This window comes from Pelodiscus sinensis, chromosome 6 (assembly GCF_052426305.1).
Source record: "Pelodiscus sinensis isolate ZL-2025 chromosome 6, ASM5242630v1, whole genome shotgun sequence".
NCBI lineage: Eukaryota > Metazoa > Chordata > Testudines > Trionychidae > Pelodiscus > Pelodiscus sinensis.
The window spans coordinates 23078359-23096999 of record NC_143057.1 but is presented as its reverse complement, the minus strand read 5'-3'; the positions used below and the strand labels follow the sequence as shown (position 1 = coordinate 23096999).

Genomic DNA, 18641 nt, shown 5'->3' with positions numbered 1-18641 from the left:
CCTTGTCAGGGATGGCTGTAAATGTGTTAGAAAATGCCTGGAGCTCCTCATTTGCAGCTGGGCTTAAAATGAATGTAACGTCCAGTGCCTTGTGGGAAGAGGAGGGTTGTCCATTTTCATGTTCATAGGGTCACGTATGACATCGAGTGGGGTCTGCAAATAAATTCCATCAATCTGAAATAAAAATGCACATGTGCAAATGTCTGCTTTGAGAAAGCTAATGAATATAAGGAATGTACTAACTCATCTTAGATATGTCCTTTCTTCAGAATGTGTGCAAACTTGCAGGAAATATCCTGTGATTTCCAAGTATCCATTACTGTGAGTAATTACTCAAAATAAAAGCAAAACCAGTTTTCAACATTTTAGTGAGCTCACTGTGTTAGAATTATAGCAAGGTTTGCAAAATAGGAAAGGGAAAAAAACCCTCTAAAAGGAGAAAATGTTTCCTTGTTGATTTGGCATGATTTATTAAAAAGGAGTGCTCTTTTTTTTTCTTTTTTCTTTTTTTTTTTTTTTAACAGAAGAAACAGGTGAATTAGATGAAGACTTTGGTATAGTGCAACTGTATCAAAAGTCAGTGTTGTAAGAGATAAAAATAAAATAGTTTAAATACAGTGAAACCTTTTGAAGTCCAAGTGTCATTAAGTCTCTAGTTTGCAGTCTGTCTTCCTGCCAACATAAAGGATAAGGACCCAGCAAGAAATAGGATAAAATAGAGTTCTACTCTCCGGGGGAGTGTCTAATTTTTGTTAATGATTCTTGAAGTTCACAGAGTTCTTTAACCCAGTAAGGCATCCCTCAAAGCTCAGACACTCCAGGAAGTCGGTCCGCCACTCTTAAAGGAGCTTAACCCTGCTATCTTTTTTTTTAATGTAGTTTTATTTAAGTTTCTAAATAAACTTAGATTAGATATTAGAAACGATGTAGAGTAAGATGGAAAACAATTTAAAATTATTGTAAAAGAGAGAGCAGATGTAGCTTCATCTTTTAAACCCGTGTTTATGGTTAAAGAATAATTTATATACTTCAACATATTTATAAGATTTTGAGTTTTGTTCATTTTTTTTCATCCTGACATTTTAAAAATAAGCATTAAACAGAATGCAGGATGTCAGTGCTGGAATTTGATAGACCTATAGGGACTGCACCTTAACTATGCTTACTTAGCTGCTGGCCAATCAGCTCTGAGGGTTAGGAATCATAAATTAGTTTCCAAATCCAAATTACCTTTTTTAGTGCCTTCCTAATGCACTATAAGATAGTATTAGACCCTTGTAAAAGAAGGCCAGTAAATAATGCAGTAGTCCCAAAAGACTTTGTAGATGAACAAACTTCATTTTAAAGTAAAATAGTGATGCAATAAATCCTATAAATTAAATAATTAAATTAATCCTTTTAACGAATTTCAACATAAGTAGAAATACTGAAATAAGTGTTTCTTCTAATGTAATTTGTCTTCTACTTTGAAGAGCAACATAATTGTTCTTTCCAAAAATTGCACCTGTGTTGCTTGCAGATAAGATTATTGGGATAGAAGAGTACCACTTGCTCAGGAAGGATAGGCAGGGAAAAAAGAGAGTAAGTCTTTCCTTGTACAGTAAAACTCCAGTGGTCCGGCACGCCTGATAGTCCGGCACCACCTGGAACCCGGAAGTGCTCCAGGCAGCCGGACAATTGGAGCTGCTCTGCCTCAGGCTTCCTGGAGTCAGCCGCTGGTCAGTTTCAGCAGCGGCTGACTTGAGGACGCCAGGGACAGAGCAGCTGGAATGCTGCCAGGTTGGTCCCGCAGTGCCGAGGGGTGGTGCTTCGGGACCAACCCAGTCCCCCAGCTGCTCTGCCCCGGGCATCCCCAAGTCAGCCGCTGCTGAAACTGACCAGCAGCGGACTCGGGGAAGCCTGGGGCAGACAGCTGCTCTGACCCCAGCATCCCCAAGTCAGCCGCTGGTCAGTTTCAGCAGTGGCTGACTTGGGAAAGTCCTGGGCAGAGCAGCTGAGGTGCTGTAGGGTTGGTCCCTTAGCGCTGCCCTCTCTTCCCCCCCCACCCCACCCCACCCCACCCCAGACCCCTCATAGCCCCCGCTTCCGATAGTCCAGCATATCTGATAATCCAGCACCCCCTGGGTCCTAAAGGTGCCGGATTACCAGAAGTTTACTGTATATTAAAAACGTATACACTTGGACTGAGGTTTGAGATGGACATAGGAGACAGACTTGTTGAGAGTCTCTGGGTTAGGTTAAAAGGTGTAAAAACAAGGATCATGTCATGCTAGGAGGTCAACCACAGACCACCAAACCAGGGAGAATGGGTAGATGAGGCTTTTTTTTAAACTAACAAAATCATCCAAACCTCAGGACTTGGTGGCGATGGAGGACATCTGTTGGAGATGGCAGAGGTGCTTAATGACTTTTTTGTTTTGGTTTTTACCTGGAAGATGGATGGTTACTGGATGCCTAACATAGTGAATGCTAGAGGAGATTAGGTAGGTTCCCATGTCCCCAAGGCCTAATGAAATGCATCCTAGAATACTCAAGGAGCTGATAGAAGAGGTATCTGAGCCATTCGCTATCATCTCTGAAAAGTCATAGAAGTCTGCAGAGATTCTAGAAAACTGGAAAAGGGCAAATGTAGGGCCCATCTATAAAAAGGGAAATAAGAACAACCTAGAAAACTACAGGCCAGTCAGCTTAACTTCCTAAGAAGTGGGTTTCTGCAGGGGTCAATTTTGGGACTGGTTTTCTTCAATATTATCATCAATGATTTAAATAATGGCATAGTGAGTACATTTATAAAGTTTGTAGCTGATACAGAGCTGGGAAGGGTTGCAAAGTGCTTTGGAGGATAGGATCATAATTCAAAATGATCTGGACAAACTGGAGAAATGCTCTGATGTAAACAGGATGAAGTTTAATAAGGACCAATACAAAGTACTCCACTTAGGAAGGAACAATCAGTTTCACACCTACAGGGGAAGCGACTGTCTAGGATGGAGTATTGAAGAAAGAGATGTAGGGGTCATAGTGGACCACAAGCTAAATATGCATCAACAGTGTGACACTGTTGCAAAAAAAAAAAAAAAAAAAAAAAAAGAGCGCAATAATGATTCTGGGATGCATTAACAGAAGTGTTGTGAGCAATACACAAGAAATAATTCTTTCTCTCTACTCTGTGCTGATTAGCCTCAGTTAAAATTGAAGAATTGTGTTCAGTTTTGGGCTCCACATTTCAAGAAAAATGTGAAGAAATTAGAAGGGGGTCCAAAGAAGAACAACAAAAATGATTACAAATCTAGAATACATGACTTATTAGGGCAGACTGAAAGAACTGGAAAAACTTAAAAAACAACAAATAGTCTTGTAGCACCATAGGGTATGTCTACACTACTCCCCTAGTTCGAACTGGGGGGGGTAATGTAGTCATACGGAGTTGCAAATGAAGCCCGGGATTTGAATTTCCCGGGCTTCATTTGCATAAAGCTGGCCAGTGCCATTTTTAAATGCCGGCTAGGTCGGACCCCGTGCCACGCGGCTACACGCAGCACGGACTAGTTAGTTCGGATTAGGCTTCCTATCTGAACTAGCTGTACGTCTCGTGGAACGAAGTGTACAGCTAGTTCGGATTAGGAAGCCTAATCCGAACTAACTAGTCCGTGCCGCGTGTAGCCGCGTGGCACGGGGTCCAACCTAGCCGGCATTTAAAAATGGCGCCGGCTGGCTTTATGCAAATGAAGCCCGGGAAATTTAAATCCCGGGCTTCATTTGCAACTCCGTATGACTACATTACCCCCCCTAGTTCGAACTAGGGGAGTAGTGTAGACATACCCTTAGAGACTAAAAAACATGTAGATGGTATCATGAGCTTTCATGGGCACAACTCACTTCTTTCCGTTACAGACTAACTCAGCTATCCCTCTAAAGCTTTTGAAAGAATTGGGTTTGTTTAATTCGGAAAAGGGAAGATTCAACAGGAACATGATAGTAGCTTTCAAGAGCCTAAAAGGCTGTGTGGCGGGGTCGAGCTCCGTCCAGCCCAGTTGACCCCCGCCTTCAGTCTCTTCCCCCTTTTCCCTGGGTGCTTCACTGTGGTCCCCTTACAGTCTTGGTGGGCTTGTTGGCTCGGCCGTACCCCCGCCCCAGTTCTTACTTCGTCAGTGTCCTGGCTCGGGCCCGTCCGGCCCGTCTGCTGGGGGCCGTGTCGCTCCTGGGACCTCCTGTAGGTGTTACCCCGCCACTGGTCCTCTCTGCTCTGGCATCTGCTGTCCCTGGCTTTCGCTGCCCCTCGGACTCTCCACCTGTGGGAGGTGAGAGCACAGCCAGCCCCTGTTCTCCTCCCCCCGATCCTCCTGGCCGGCTCCCTTTTGGGTGTCTTGGCCGGCATCCCGCTCCCGCGCAGCCAGCCCGCCGGCCGTCCTTCCCTGGGCCCTAGGGTCCGCAGCTTGCATTCCGGCCCCTACTGCGCCTGTGCTGCCAGCGCTCCGCTCACCACTTTCAGAGGCAGCAGCAGCACTGCCTGAGTTGTTGGGGGCTGCCGGACAGCAGGCGCAAGTGCGGGGGGAGGTTTCCCCGGCACAGGCTGTTACAGGAAAGGGGGAGAAAATTGTTCTACTTGTCCTCTAATGATAGGATAAGAAGTAATGGGCTTAAATTGCAGCAAGAGAGGTTTAGGTTGGACATTAGGGACAACTTCCTAACTGTCAGGGTGGTTAAACACTGGAATAAATTGCCTAGAAAGGTTGTGGAATCTCCATCACTGGAGATATTTAAGAGCAAATTAGATAAACATCTATCAAGGGTGATCTAATTGGTGTTTGGCCCTCACATGAGGGCAGGGGACTGGACTTGATGACCACTCAAGGTCCCTTCCAGTTCTAGTATAAAGATAGAGAAAATTTAAAACAATTCTGATCTGAATAAAAGAGGAAAAAAATGTAATAAATAAGCATTTTCTTTTAGCTTTAGTCTGTGTAAAGTTCAGTAAATATTTCTTTAATTAAAAAATTATGCTCTAGTTAAAATCCCCTTTTGTCTTTACAGAAATATCAAGAAATTGCAGAAAAAGCCAAAGAAAGATGTTCTGTCATTGAAAAAGCACGAGAGCAGTTGGTCCATGAAAATTCACACTTGAAAAGTATATTAATGCACACACAAAAGGAACACGAGTCTCTCCTGGCAGCCTGTGCATTAATGAGTGGTGCCTTGTATCCTCTATACAGCCGATTATGTGCTTTGTCTACACAAAGGGACTTTCTCCAGGATCAGGTCCATGCCTATGAAGTACTCAAGCAAGAAATCAGGACTCTAGTCTGTGCTTTGTCTGACGTAGAGGAAAAGAGGCAGGATGAAGTGAAGAAAAAGAAAGAGCCTTTCAAAGGCATGATATGTATATTCCGGAAAGGTGTTATTGCAGTTCTAGCTGCACACAGACTTCAAATTTTGGGGCAGTCAAGTAGTTCTCTTTTCTCCTGGGTAGATGGTTTCAAAGAAGGCATAGGAATCCTAGTTTGCATAGGAGAGGCCAAGGGGAAACAGAATGTATCAAGTAAGATATTTGATTTGTTACTTTATATTATCATGTCATATTACAACATTTGTGCTTTACTTATTATTTAATAATAATTATTATAATGCTTAAAGACAAATATCATGATGAATGCAGACTAATGGATTGGAGGCACCTCCAATTACAAATATTTTCTCTCTGTTTTTTGAATGGCTGAAAAAGTTAGGTCGGTGTGTGTATAGTATGGTATCATCCCATGGCTAGCCATCAGCCACATGTGGCTAGTTGGCTTGAACAATGTGGCTATTTGGCCATTTGAGTGTGGTTAGTTTGCTATAGCAGTTGCCAGTGTGGATGTCAACATGTACTTGACTATACAATTAACCGATAAGCCTAGATTTATCGGTTAATCTTGTCAGCTACATTCATTTACCCTGACCTTGCTGCCTCTGAATTGGAGGTAGCAAGGCCGGGGAGCAAGAGCCGGTGTTGTGGGGGAGCCAGTTTGAAAGCTGGTTCTCCTAGCACCAGCTCCTAATTGCCACCTGCCACCCCTCCCCCCATACTGCTGCCTATATCAGCATCCTCCAGAGCAGCCTCTGTACACGACAAGCCTGGGCCCGCTGTGGGTAGAGACTGATTTGCGGCAGCAGCCCCTGTCTGTGGGGAGTTCAAACCCCCCGGCAGACTGGGACTGCTGCCACCCCTCTGATACAGAGGCAGCAGCATGGGGCAGCAGGCAGCCAGACCGTGAGGGGAGCTGGCTTTTAAACCATTTCCCCTTTCGGACCAGCTCACTCCTGCCACCCTGCACTGCTGCCTCTAATAGGCAGCAGCATTGAGGTGTCAGGGAACTTCCCAGGAGTGAGGCCAGAGCGCACTGGTTATTGGGCCCACCCTCAGGAACTATAGAATAGTCATGTAACCAATAATATTTTATGTGGTTATACAACTATTCAGTTATACAATAGCTAGCATCCCTAGTTGCCACTAAAGTTGCTACTGCTTCAGAACTGGTTGAATGCCATGGGGCTATCATCAGATATCTGGGGTAGATTTGTATTACCTTTCCAGAACAAGAGATTGCAAACATTTTGTTATTGTGTTGCTTGGTTCACTGTTCTGTGAAGCCTCCAAACAGAGAGAGGTCCAGAAGAAGGGGCCTGATTTAAAAGCCAAAATGCCAATATATATTGTATGTATTTCATATTAAAAATAAAGTAGTATTAGTATGGGATTATTAAACTTTCATTTGTATAGTAAAATACTTTTTGGGTTCCTCCAAGAGGAAATGTTAAACTAAAGAACAAATAATTTATTCCGTATTGAACAGCTGAAGGTGTAATAGTGCATGTCAACACCACTTTAAATTTTGTGGGGGAAAAAGTAGAATCCTGGCATGAATTTTGTATAAATTTTATTTTGATCTATTTCTTAAACACCTGAAGACTGCAGCGTGACATGTATCTCATATATTACTATTTATTACCTTTTGTTTCACAGAACACCAAAAGGAACAAACCCATTGTCTTCAAGCACTAAATTGGTTTACCAGTTCTGACCTTCTAGCTGCAATAATGAGTTCGGTGGCTGAATTACAGGAAGTTGTTAGCAAAACAGGTACATTTTAAAATATGCTGCTGTAGAGAAGAGTATAAATAGTAGTATATGATATGTTTTCCTGTTTCAGGATTTTATATCTTCAGATGTCTCCTCTTCTGGTTAAATTTCTGGACGTGGAAAGCTGCTTGGGCAATCTAATTTTCTTAATCTTTATTGATAGTATTACTTGTAGGTTTTTTCTTTCGCATGCTTTTGCATATACAGATCCAAACCTTTGCTCACATGTGGTAGTATGTAAATAATAACCTGTGGTCATTGCTTCTATATAGTTAGTGGCAAAAGCAATAGTTACATAAGATTGTATCACAAAATGGAATTGTGAATATGATATATAATACATGTTTTATGTTTACAGTCATCTTGGCATTAGTTTAAATCTGGTTTCTGTCGGTTTTTCTTTGTTTAACAATACAGTAATCACTTACCTAATTTCCAAAATAGGTTGCAAAATATGCCCATTTGTTTTTTCTATCCGTATTCTTACAATTTGCATGCATCTCTCTTTATTTAGTGGTTTTCTAATTTAGCCATGTATAATTTATCATCTTTGTTGTTGTGTTTTCTAAATCTCTTGTGGTCTCAATCATGCTGTATAAACAGCATCTGTTACTACCAGCATAACAGATTGCATTAACTTCTAAAGAGTGGTAAATAAATTATATAAATCTGACCATAAAGGGAGATTAAATCTAAGTTTAAATTAACCATATTTGGATAGTGTTTGCCACCATGTTCCTGTTCAAGAATCATAAGACATTCTTTCCCTTCTCTGTAAATCTACCCCAGCATGATATTCAAATTAGGGATATCTTGTCATTTTAAAATTCTTTGTGTAATATTAAAAAGTTAAAGTGACCACTTTCCCTAATATTAGTGAGGTTCAAATGCATAAGACTCACAAGTAATAACTTGCTGCTGTGGTAAATGGTCTCAGCTGCACCAAATATTTGTTAGTTAAAAATTATTTTAAGACAACTACTTAAATTTCATTAACTGGAGAATGATCAAAGCAGTCAAAGTTTCAGAGAAACTAATCTTGTGTTTTGAAAGCCAGTAATTCCTGAACTGAATCCCACCTCTTCCACTGACTCAGCATGTAGCTTTGTACCTTCCTGTGCCTCATTTACCTGTGCGCATGGGGAATAATATTTAACAGTCTCATAAGAGTGTTCTGAAAATTACTTTGGTTGTGTGTAAACTCCTTTTAAGAAGACGTAAGAGTTAGCCTGATGGTCTGTCAGCAAATCCTATTCCGTGAACAGCTTGTTAAAGAGAGGTCATTTGATTTGTAAAAATCTACAGAATCATAGTTTCAGTGGTGTCCACTTCTGTGGCATGACAAGAGGGGACACACTGCCCTCCTTGACCTCTCGATCCTCTGGTTGATGGAAATTTTGATAACACAACACATAATTGGAAATGGGTCAAATTAGGTATTATTCAAAAGTCCTGTCTCCAATGAACACAGTGGTGCCAAACATGATAAATCTGTAACTGCTATGAAGATACATGCTAGAGAAAATCTTTAAAAATAATATATTAACAAAACACATTTTTAAATTATACTTTAACACATATGCATTGTCATACATAAAAAGGCATTGTTCTTTGATAACCATAGGTAAGTTACTGCAGACATATAGGATTGAAAATATTTATTCATCAGTCATCATAAGTGTGACCTTTATCTAGGGCACCACTGCTTAGACATATTGTTGCACTGATCCTCATCCGTGGCACCTCAAATAAAAAGTATTAAAATTGGAAAAAAATACAGAGAAGGGCAACATAAATGATTAGGGGTTTAGAACAGATTCCTTGTGAGGAAGGAAGCTGTTCTAAGTTACCATTTTCAAATGGAGTCCATTAATTTCTGGATCATATAATCGTAGAATATTAAAGTTGTCTCTTACCTGAGTTTTTTTTCTAATATCCAACCAGATCTATCCCACTGCAATTTGAGACCATTGCTTTTTGTTTTGTCATCCGTCACCACTGAGAACAGATGGACATTTTGAAACCCTTTTTCAAGTATTTTAAGGCTGCTATCAAATTCCCCTCATTCTTCTTTTCTGCCGATTAAAATGAGCCCATTTCCCTCAGTCTCTCCTCATAAGTCATGCACCCTCACACCTTAATAGTTTTTGTTTCCCTCTACTGGACACTCTCCATTTTGTCCACTTCTTTTCTGTAACGGGAGGCCTAAAACTGGACTCAGTAATCCAGATGTGGCCTAACTAGAACCGAATAGAGGAGAATAATCACTTCCCTCGATCTACTGTCAATGCTCAGTATGCCATTAGCCTTCTTGGCATTGTTGACTCATATCAAACTTCTGTTGGCTCATATCAAACTTTTGCCTGTGGCATACCAGCTTGGTTTTCCCTTTGATATTTATATATCCACTGCCTCCTTTCTTTCCCCTCCCTTCCATTTCTCTCCTCCCCCCATTTATTTTGGTTCTGGACGTATAACACTTTGGTCATCTGAGGAAGTGGGCTGTACCCACAAAAGCTCATGATACCATCTACATGTTTGTTAGTCTTTAAAGTGCTACCAGACTATTTGTTGTTTTTTAAGTTTATTCTCATCCACTGTAATTCCCAGGTCCTTTTCTGCAGTCAGTTCCCAGCCTTCATGGGATTCTTTTGCATGACTCTGTACTTGTTCTTGCTGGACCTCATCAGATTTCTTTCCCACCAATGTTGGACCAATCCTCCAACATGTCTAGATTACTCTGAATCCTACCTCTACCCTCTAGCATAAATACTGTTAACCCCCAGCTTAGTATAATCCACAAACTTGCTGAGGATGCAATTCAATCCATCAACCAGATCATTAATGAAAATGTTGAACAAGACTGATACTGCCTGTTAGACATCGAGCTGTTGATCGCTACCCACTGAGCCCAACAATGTAGCCACCTTTCCACTGTGTAGTCTATTCAATCAAATCAAACTTCTTTAACTTTCTGGCAAGAATACTGCTTTGCTAAAGTGAAGATACCTCCTGTCCACTTCTTTCTCTATATCCACTGAGCCAGTTATCTTATCCTGGAAGACAATTAGTTTGGTCAGGCATGACTTGTCCTTGGTGAATCCATGTTAACTGTTCCTAATCACCTTTCTTTCCTCTAAGTGTTTCAAGATGGATTCCTTGTAGACTCGCTCCATGATTTTTCCAGGGAATGAGGAGAGATTGACTGCTCTGTAGTTCCCCAGATGCTCCTTCTTCACCTTTTTTAAAGGTGGGCACTACATTTGCCTTTTTTCGTAGGCGGTCTGGGACCTCCTCCAATCACTATGAGTTTTCAAAGATAATGGCCAGTGGCTTTGCAGATAATACTATCTGGATGGATACTGACATCTTAACCAGAGCCTCATTGTAACTCTTTTGGCAGAAGAGTAATACTCAGAAGTATTAAACCACTTGCTTTTTGCTGATGATAGCAAAATCAACACTCTCTCCAATTATATTCTCAGAGGGGTAATTGTGTTAGTCTGTAACTTTAAAAAAAACCTTAAACAATTAGTGGTCCTGTAGCACCTTAGAGACTAACATATATATGATATATAGTATATCATGAGCTTTTGTTGGCACAACTCACTTCTTCAGATGAGAGGGGTATTGTGTGTTCCTAACAGCCAGTAATCCATCATCCTGTGGAATTTTCATGTAAAGAACTTCTGTATCCATCATGGCCAGGATGGTGTTTTCAGGAAGATTACTGATGTTCTGTAGTTTCCTCAGGAAGTCAGTGGTGTCTCATAGGTAGCTAGGAGTGCTAGTAGCATACAGTCTGAGGAGAGAATCATCATAACCAAATAATCCTGCTGTAAGTGTGCTGATGCCTGAGATGATGGGACATCCAGGATTTCCAGGTTTATGGATCTTGGATAGCAGATAGTAGGGATGTAGTCAGTTAATCATAAGTAAATGCTCATTGGTTAATGCTATCGGCTACATTCAACACGCTTCTCCTACCCTCTCCACGGTTCTGCAAGTACATTTTTGGTGGGATGGCTGACAGGCTGGCTCAGCCGCTGCGGCTATGTATTAATAAGAGATTGAGGAGCCTATTAACCCTTATTGATTAATTGTGTAGTCGACAAAAATTTTGTCGACTACACAATTAATTAATTACATGCTTCTTAACATCTCTCGCAGATAGAAGACTTGTGATCAGGTATTGGGGATGTGTTTGTATGGATTTGGTCCCACGTTGTAGCAGATGGTGTAGTCTCCATTTATAATATTCGGTAACATTAAAAAATTCATCAGGTGTCATCCTGGGTATTAACTGATAACACAGTACTTCAGGTGAAGGCCACAATTTAACTTTGTGAGGCCTCTAGGCTTGACATGACTGTGTTAAAGTAGAATTTAAAGATTTTCTTGAATATATATCTGCATAATTGTTCTAGTTGTCATGTTTGATACTGTTGTGTTTGAGCGGGACAAGGGATTTTGAATGATACCTAATGAAATTGTGTTATCAACATTTCTATTAGCTAGAGGACTTGGAGACAGGGAAGCAAGCAAGTCCCCTTTCCTCCTCTTTCATACCACAAGAAGTGATAACATTAAATGTGTATGATTCTGTAGAATTTTATAAATCAAATTATACTTGCCTTACCTTACTAGGTTTAACTTGCTCATAGAATTACACATGATCCCAGGTTATGATTTAGTTGATAGCTAGCAAAAAATACAATGACCTGTTTTTCTTGTGAGATAGGAATAACCACACCATCCAGATTCAGAGTGCCAGTTTGTGTACTCATATATTGGACAAAAGCATCACCAAAAGTATCCAGTCAGAATTTCAAGTCTTCAGGCATTTGTTCCTTAATGAACAAAGGAAATCTTTTGTTTCATTATCCATTTCCCTTCTGGTGGAAAACTTGATCATTTCCAACATACTGGAAACCCTTTAACTGTCGGTATCTCTGAAATCTTCGGAACCTGAATGAATGCCTTATTCTGCCTGTATGTTCTAACCAAAGCTGGTTGAAAGGCTACATTTCCAAATGAGCTGTGCCCTTAAGCAATGCTCTGGCCACAGCACTGTTCCACCAGTGCAAAGTGATTGGACTCCTAAACCTGTCAGATTCAACCTCAGAGGACCACTCCTGAATGGTGGGATGAGCTACTGTAATGGCTCCTACACATCTCTCTGCAGCCAGAGAAAAGAGCTCATCGTCAGAGTGTCTGTATATCTTAGAAAGCACTGTTAGAATAGCAGCCTTCAAGTTGCTTTGAACTTGTGTCAGGCACTTGACCTCTGCAAAGCACTGTCAGGATTAGAGTAAAATAAAGACTACTTAGTTGTGCCCCATGGCTTCCAGTCACAGCTCAGGATCTTTGCTCCCATAGCATTATGTCCAGCTGTGCTTTGCAAACAATGAACTGAAAGTTCTTGATCACTAGTGGCTTTTGTATTTGATGTGCTTGTCATGAAAACATAGGAATTGCCGTAACAGGTCTCGTCAGGGGGTCTGTAATCCAGTGCCATGTCTTTGACAGTGCACAGCACCAGTTGCTTCTGGAAGAAGGTTCAGAAATACCTGTAATGAAGAATTCTGGAGTAACTTGTCATTGAGGAAGTTGCTTTCTTAAACTTGAAAGTTTAAAAAAGGAGTGGTCCTGTGGCACCTTAGATACGAACAGAAAATATAGTTAGTATCCTGAGCTTTTGTGAGAACAGCCAAGTTCTTCTGTTGACAAATACGGAGCAAGAGGTATCTGAAGAAGTGATTTGTGCCCATGAAAGCTCGTGATACTATCTATACTTTTTGTTAGCCTCTAAGGTGCTACTGGACTACTAGTTTTTTAAGGTTCTTTTGTTTAAGTTACAGACTAACACGGGTACCCATCTGAGATCTGGAAAGTTAGTATTTGGATAAAGACCTGACGCATGATAGTTTATGTATCCCTTATATTTTAACATGTTGAGTGTACTCCATATGTTCTTATTAATCAGATAAATGTTTAATCTTTTTTTAATCCTGGTTAATTCTTGACTTTGCTGATATTTTGTGAAATGGAGTTTCACAAATTAATTATTTTGTATATTCAAGGAAGCTTTTGACTCTTTGCAGTTGGTTATCTTCATTTCTCTTTGCTCTTTGGTAGTCCTATAGTCACAAATTCAGTGTATCAGATATGAGGAAGTAGGACTATAAGAAAGGAAAGATAATTAAGGAGTAGAAAAGTTGTGATATATCCAAGATCAAACAGCAAATGGGCTCTAGGGAGCTAGGAACAGAACCAAGATCCCCTCACTTCAAGTTCTACGCTCTGTCCACCAGATCATGCTGATATTCAGTCATTCAAATTCAACACTGCCAGTTCAAGCTTTTTGGAACAATGTTTGCACTGTTTTTCAAAATGCATAGGAGGCATTTAAATAGAACAGGAGGACATGCATTCCATATATGGGCTATTTGTCTGATCAAGAACAGCACTTTAAAAAAGAATTTCAAAGACAAATCATATCTACACTAAGGTGCTAAAATGACTACCTTTCTTATGCTACTCAAATGCAAAACCATTTTGCTGATAGTGAAATATAGCAGAGTCCTGCTAGCTGTTGTTTTGATGCAAACTTTTTTGTTTGAGTCCGATATTATAGAATTCATGGGCAGAATAAAAGAGGCATGTGAAGGCCTCAACAAGAACCATGTGGGAATATTGGGTCTGATGGTCGCAAGAGATTTTCTGATTCCCCTCACTTATGTTCATTTATTTCACCCTCAGAGTATCCTGATATCTAGCTGCTCATCTGTAACTTAGACTTTTGATCTTATCTAAGTGACAGAAACCCTTCTAGAAACTTGGTCTTGGTAAAAATAGTAAATTATTTAAAAGCGGGGTAAAATTTCAAAAGCACATAAATGACTTGAGAGCCTAAGCCTCATTTTGAAAAGAGAATGTATGCACCTATGACCCTAATTCTCATTGACAGTCAAAAGGATTCATGTTCCTAAATGCTTAAGACTTTAAGTCACTTAGGCACTTTTAAAACTGTGAACCTAAGTGTTCAACCTATTTAGAGCAGCTGCCCTTTTGGTATTGTTATGCACTTTTGAGTTTAGTCTTCCAAATACACTTTAGGGTACGTTGCAAAGGGGAGAAACATAGAAGTATGCATAATTTTACTGAAGCAGCTACACATACATAAGAGAAATGTGCTGGGTCTTTCTAAGAAATTTAAGTATGAATAAGTCAAAAAGACAGCAACATTGGGGACTGCAGTCATTTGGAAGAGGTTGAAGTTAGGGAAATGAACTGAGTTCAAATCTTTCAGAATACCACAATTTTTTTTGGTAGTGTGCTTTTTAGCTTATTTGTGAATGGAAAGGAAATTTGTGTACCATTGTTTTATTTTTAAATTTGAATTTTGAAGTTGTTCCTTTTATAAATATTTTCATATAAAACCTTTTAAACTAATATATTTGTCCTTACATAATCATATAGCTTTTGGAATGGTTTATCTTTTGATTTACTTAAAACAACCTTTAAAGTACATTTTTCTTTTGTTTTTTAATATACATTGCTTTTCATTAACACTCAGGGGAATCAAGCAACAAAATACAGATATTGTCTTCTGTAACAGAAACTGAATTTCTGAAGCTTAGTACACATATTTTAGTCTATGATATTATTGAGTTTGTTCTTTTGTTCTATTTCAAAACAAAACAAAATTCTCCCTCCACCTGTCATGAGAGGAAGGTTTGTCGCTTTTCATTGGCTTTTGGTTCATTTGTTTAATAAAGAATTGATTGTTCTTTGTACTGTAACTTTATTTGTGTAAAGCATTTCTTATATGCTCCTCACAACACAAATTATTTATTGCTTTTACTATAATTCCCCGATAGTCTGTGGCCAGTTACTTTAAGTGTATAGATTCTTTTCCAACTTTTTATAGATACAGAAGAATACAGGACCTTATGGAATTACATTGTATTCTCATTTCACCTTGCAAAGCAGTCAGTAAATCACACCAACACATTTGTGTGTTTTACTCAAAACCATTGTTCATTAAAAATTAACTAGAGGTGATGCTTTGCTTTATGTTGCTCAACCTACCAAAATTTATTTCTGTGCTAATCTTCAAAATGAAAAGTCTACATAGTCAGTCTCATGGCATACAAAATCTCTTCTTTAAAAAAAAAAAAAAAAAAAAAAAAGGTGGAACAATCATTTCAAAATCCATGTGACAAAATATGGTGCATTGTAAACACTTTGTCATGCTACACTATTCATTATTCACTCGTGGTTGATTCTACCTGTGTAATTTCAATAATGCTCTGTGAATTATGCTCTATGAGTATTCATGTTCCATTTGTTTGAGTCATTTGACTTTATTCTTACAGAGTAAAGAAAAAAATCTTTATTTTCAAGAAGCTCTCGATTTTTTTTTTTCTGCTAGAGCTTTAAAGAAAATATTTTAATTCACTAGTGCAACAGGAGATCTGGTGTACTACTGAATGTAAATACGTTCCACCATGCTTGTCATCTTACATTGATAGTATCATAAGACAAGTAATGACAGATTAAGACCTGCCTAGCAGAGGGAAAACTAAATTACAAGACTTTTATTAAGGCATAAATAAACCTATTAACCATTATCTGGAATACCAATTAGTAGAAGGAGCACTGACAATTTTATTTATCAACATTAAACACAATTATTAATTACAGACCTGACGAATCTAGCAGTAAGCAGGACATGTTGGGTGTGCTGGGGCCTTAAGTCCATTATATGAGAAGGATGATTACCAAAATCCTGTGGGAAAATAAGTAATTGTAGCTGTAAATTTTTAATTGCCTTGGAATAAGGTAAATTATATTCTCTTGTCTCAGAATATAAATAGTATGGCATTAAGGTACCAAGCCTCACTAGTTTTAAAAGGCAAATCATTTAGATAACTATGCTGAAAAAGAAGAGAAACAGTTATATAATTGTATTTTAAATATTGCAATAAAGTGATTTAACTTTCACTGTCAAGTACAGTATTTTGGCATGTGTTCACACATTTGTCATACAATATATAGTTTTCATGCATCAAAATTTTTTTTATTTTACTAATCCAAAGGTTGGGCTACATATTAAAAGGCTTAAAATACAGAATTGTATGAGAACATAGAGTTCAATTGGAAAATTATGTATTAACAAAGGCTTGGTTATTTAGCCAAATTCTGCCCTCATGTGTACAGATAGCTCCAGTGGTAGTAAGGAGAGGCAGCACGTTATATCTGAAGATAGAATTTGGCCCAAATTCTCTACTTGAGGAAGACTCATTTTGATTGTAATAGGGGCATTTTCAGAGTAAAGACTCCAGGATCAAGGCCAATGAGTTCAGTCTTCCTTTCTTGATTCAATGACAACATTTCCACCAATGTTATTCCCACAAATTTTTTATAAAATAAGAACAAGAAAAAATGTATTAATATGTATTTCTTTTGTCTTAAAGATCCAAATTCCTGGCTTTGTGGACATTTACTTATAAGTGCAGCAAGGAATTCTTTTTCAAAACTCATGGACAAACTTAATGTACTAATGGAAACTATAGAGGTGGATAGCAGCAGGACCATCTCATATGCAGAGAAGGACTCCTTGGTTCAAAGACTGGCTCGTGGACTTCATAAAATAAATGCACATGCCCTAAGAGCTGGCCGAGCTGACAGAATACCCATTACAGTATGTGTATTTCTTACTAACATATATATATAGATGCTAATTTCATTTTCAGGTTGTGCTTTACAGCTGACTTGAATTGAATTATTTCAGATACAAATTAAGTTGTGATTTACACCTGAAAAGATTTGGATTTGAATCAATTATCTCTTTAAAAACAAAATTAAAGAATTATAATGCAAGAAATTTGGTTGTATTAAACTTGAAATAATTTTTCTCTTCCAATTTCTGTTAAAATTTGTAAAAATATTCATATCCCTTCTTGAAGTTAAAATTAATAATTATTTTGTTCATTTTTTGCTTTCTTCTTTCAGTCTGCTTTGATAATGTAAAATACATGTTATCTTTTGAAAAACTCAATTAAACTTCTCCCAAAATCTTTTCTTTCTTTCTCTAATTCTTTCTGTCTTTTGGAATTTTTCATTAACCCACAACAGCAGGTGAAACAGCCCTCTTTGTGTGTGTTTTTGTGTTGGTGGGTGCATTCAGAATGAAAGCTTCATTTAATTTGCTTGGGTATTAAATTATATTGATTTATTGCTAAAATAGCACATTTTATAGCACATAAAATTGTTTCCGTTTACTAACAGAAAAGCATAGCATCCTTGCAGAAGCAAATATTTGAATTTACACAAAGGCTGCATACAGCAGAAGTGGAGCGCCGTTCACTACGCTTAGAACTCACAGAATTCAAACGGAATTTGAATGAGATGAAGAAAGAGGCTGACAAAGCCCAGAGCCTGCAAGAACAATTAAATGCGTTTAAGCAATCTGTAAGTACATTTGATTTAGGAAAGACTAGCTTAAAGGAGAGCTTTCCTTTTACACATTTTTCATTTTTGTTCTTTAGAGAAACAAGTATAAAGCTGATTTATTAATAGCATTTTCCAGAAAACTTGCCCCATGAATGCTACCACGCTGCAAGCCAGATGTACTTAAAAAGTAACATTTCCATAGGAGTTTCTCTTTTAGTATTCAGGATGAGATATTTTGGGTGAATTATACGTGTTTGGTCTTTGACAGACCAATTTTTCTTTCACATGCTAAAAATGTTCATTTTTGATTTGCACACCATAAAGGATTTATATATGTTCTCTCAAATAGAGGAGTCGGGCATATTTAATAAGTATATTCATGACTACATAGTACAGCATAAACACAATATTTTAGGCCTGGTTTTATCCTTGCTGCATATTCTGACACAGTTCTTTATTGTATCTATTGTATCTTTTGTTAGGAGTCAAGTCCTAAAGCTGGTTTTTTGTTAATAAGTCCAACCTTGAGAATAGTTTATTCCTTGGAGGGGAGAATTTATGCAGATGATTTTACCACTTCCCTAGCAGCCTATATTTGCCAAACCGCGTCTTTGTGCCTCTTCCTGGATCCACTGGATTTACTACAGCTGTAAGGCTGCATTGATCATAGCACAGCTCTATCTGGTGGGGATGAAAGGAAAGTACTAAAACCAGGTCCCTTTATCATTAAAAAGCCCAAACACTTTAGCACTGGATCAGTGGAATTACTTGAAGAGCTGAATCCTCCGTTGACTGTACAGGGAATGAAGGTGTTTCCTGAAGTGTCCTCACTGTATACAAGAAACTGTTCACTGTTATAACCATGTGACAGACTCTCCATATCTGTCAGAAAGAAAGTAATACATTCCCCTAGGAGGTTGGAGATGCACTGGGCATCCTCACTACTTTCACTAACAAAACTCTGAGCGCATTTCTGTAGAGAGTATTCATACCAAGTCAGTCTTCACCCAGGAGAAGGGAATGAACAGTCACATTAGTGCTCTGCAGCTTCCCTGCTGTG

At 38.7% G+C, this 18641-nt stretch overlaps 1 protein-coding gene across 5 annotated transcripts in view; it reads left to right on the top strand.

Moving 5' to 3' along the window:
* Positions 1-18641, top strand: part of CCDC171 (coiled-coil domain containing 171) — a 228628-nt gene that overhangs the window by 87254 nt on the left and 122733 nt on the right. For all 5 annotated transcript variants that reach the window (XM_075931537.2, XM_075931536.2, XM_075931540.2 and 2 more), the window contains 4 exons: positions 5035-5539; positions 7004-7120; positions 16603-16829; positions 17417-17599. In XM_075931537.2, coding sequence (XP_075787652.2) covers positions 5035-5539; positions 7004-7120; positions 16603-16829; positions 17417-17599 — 1032 coding nt within the window. The remainder of the gene's footprint in view (positions 1-5034; positions 5540-7003; positions 7121-16602; positions 16830-17416; positions 17600-18641) is intronic.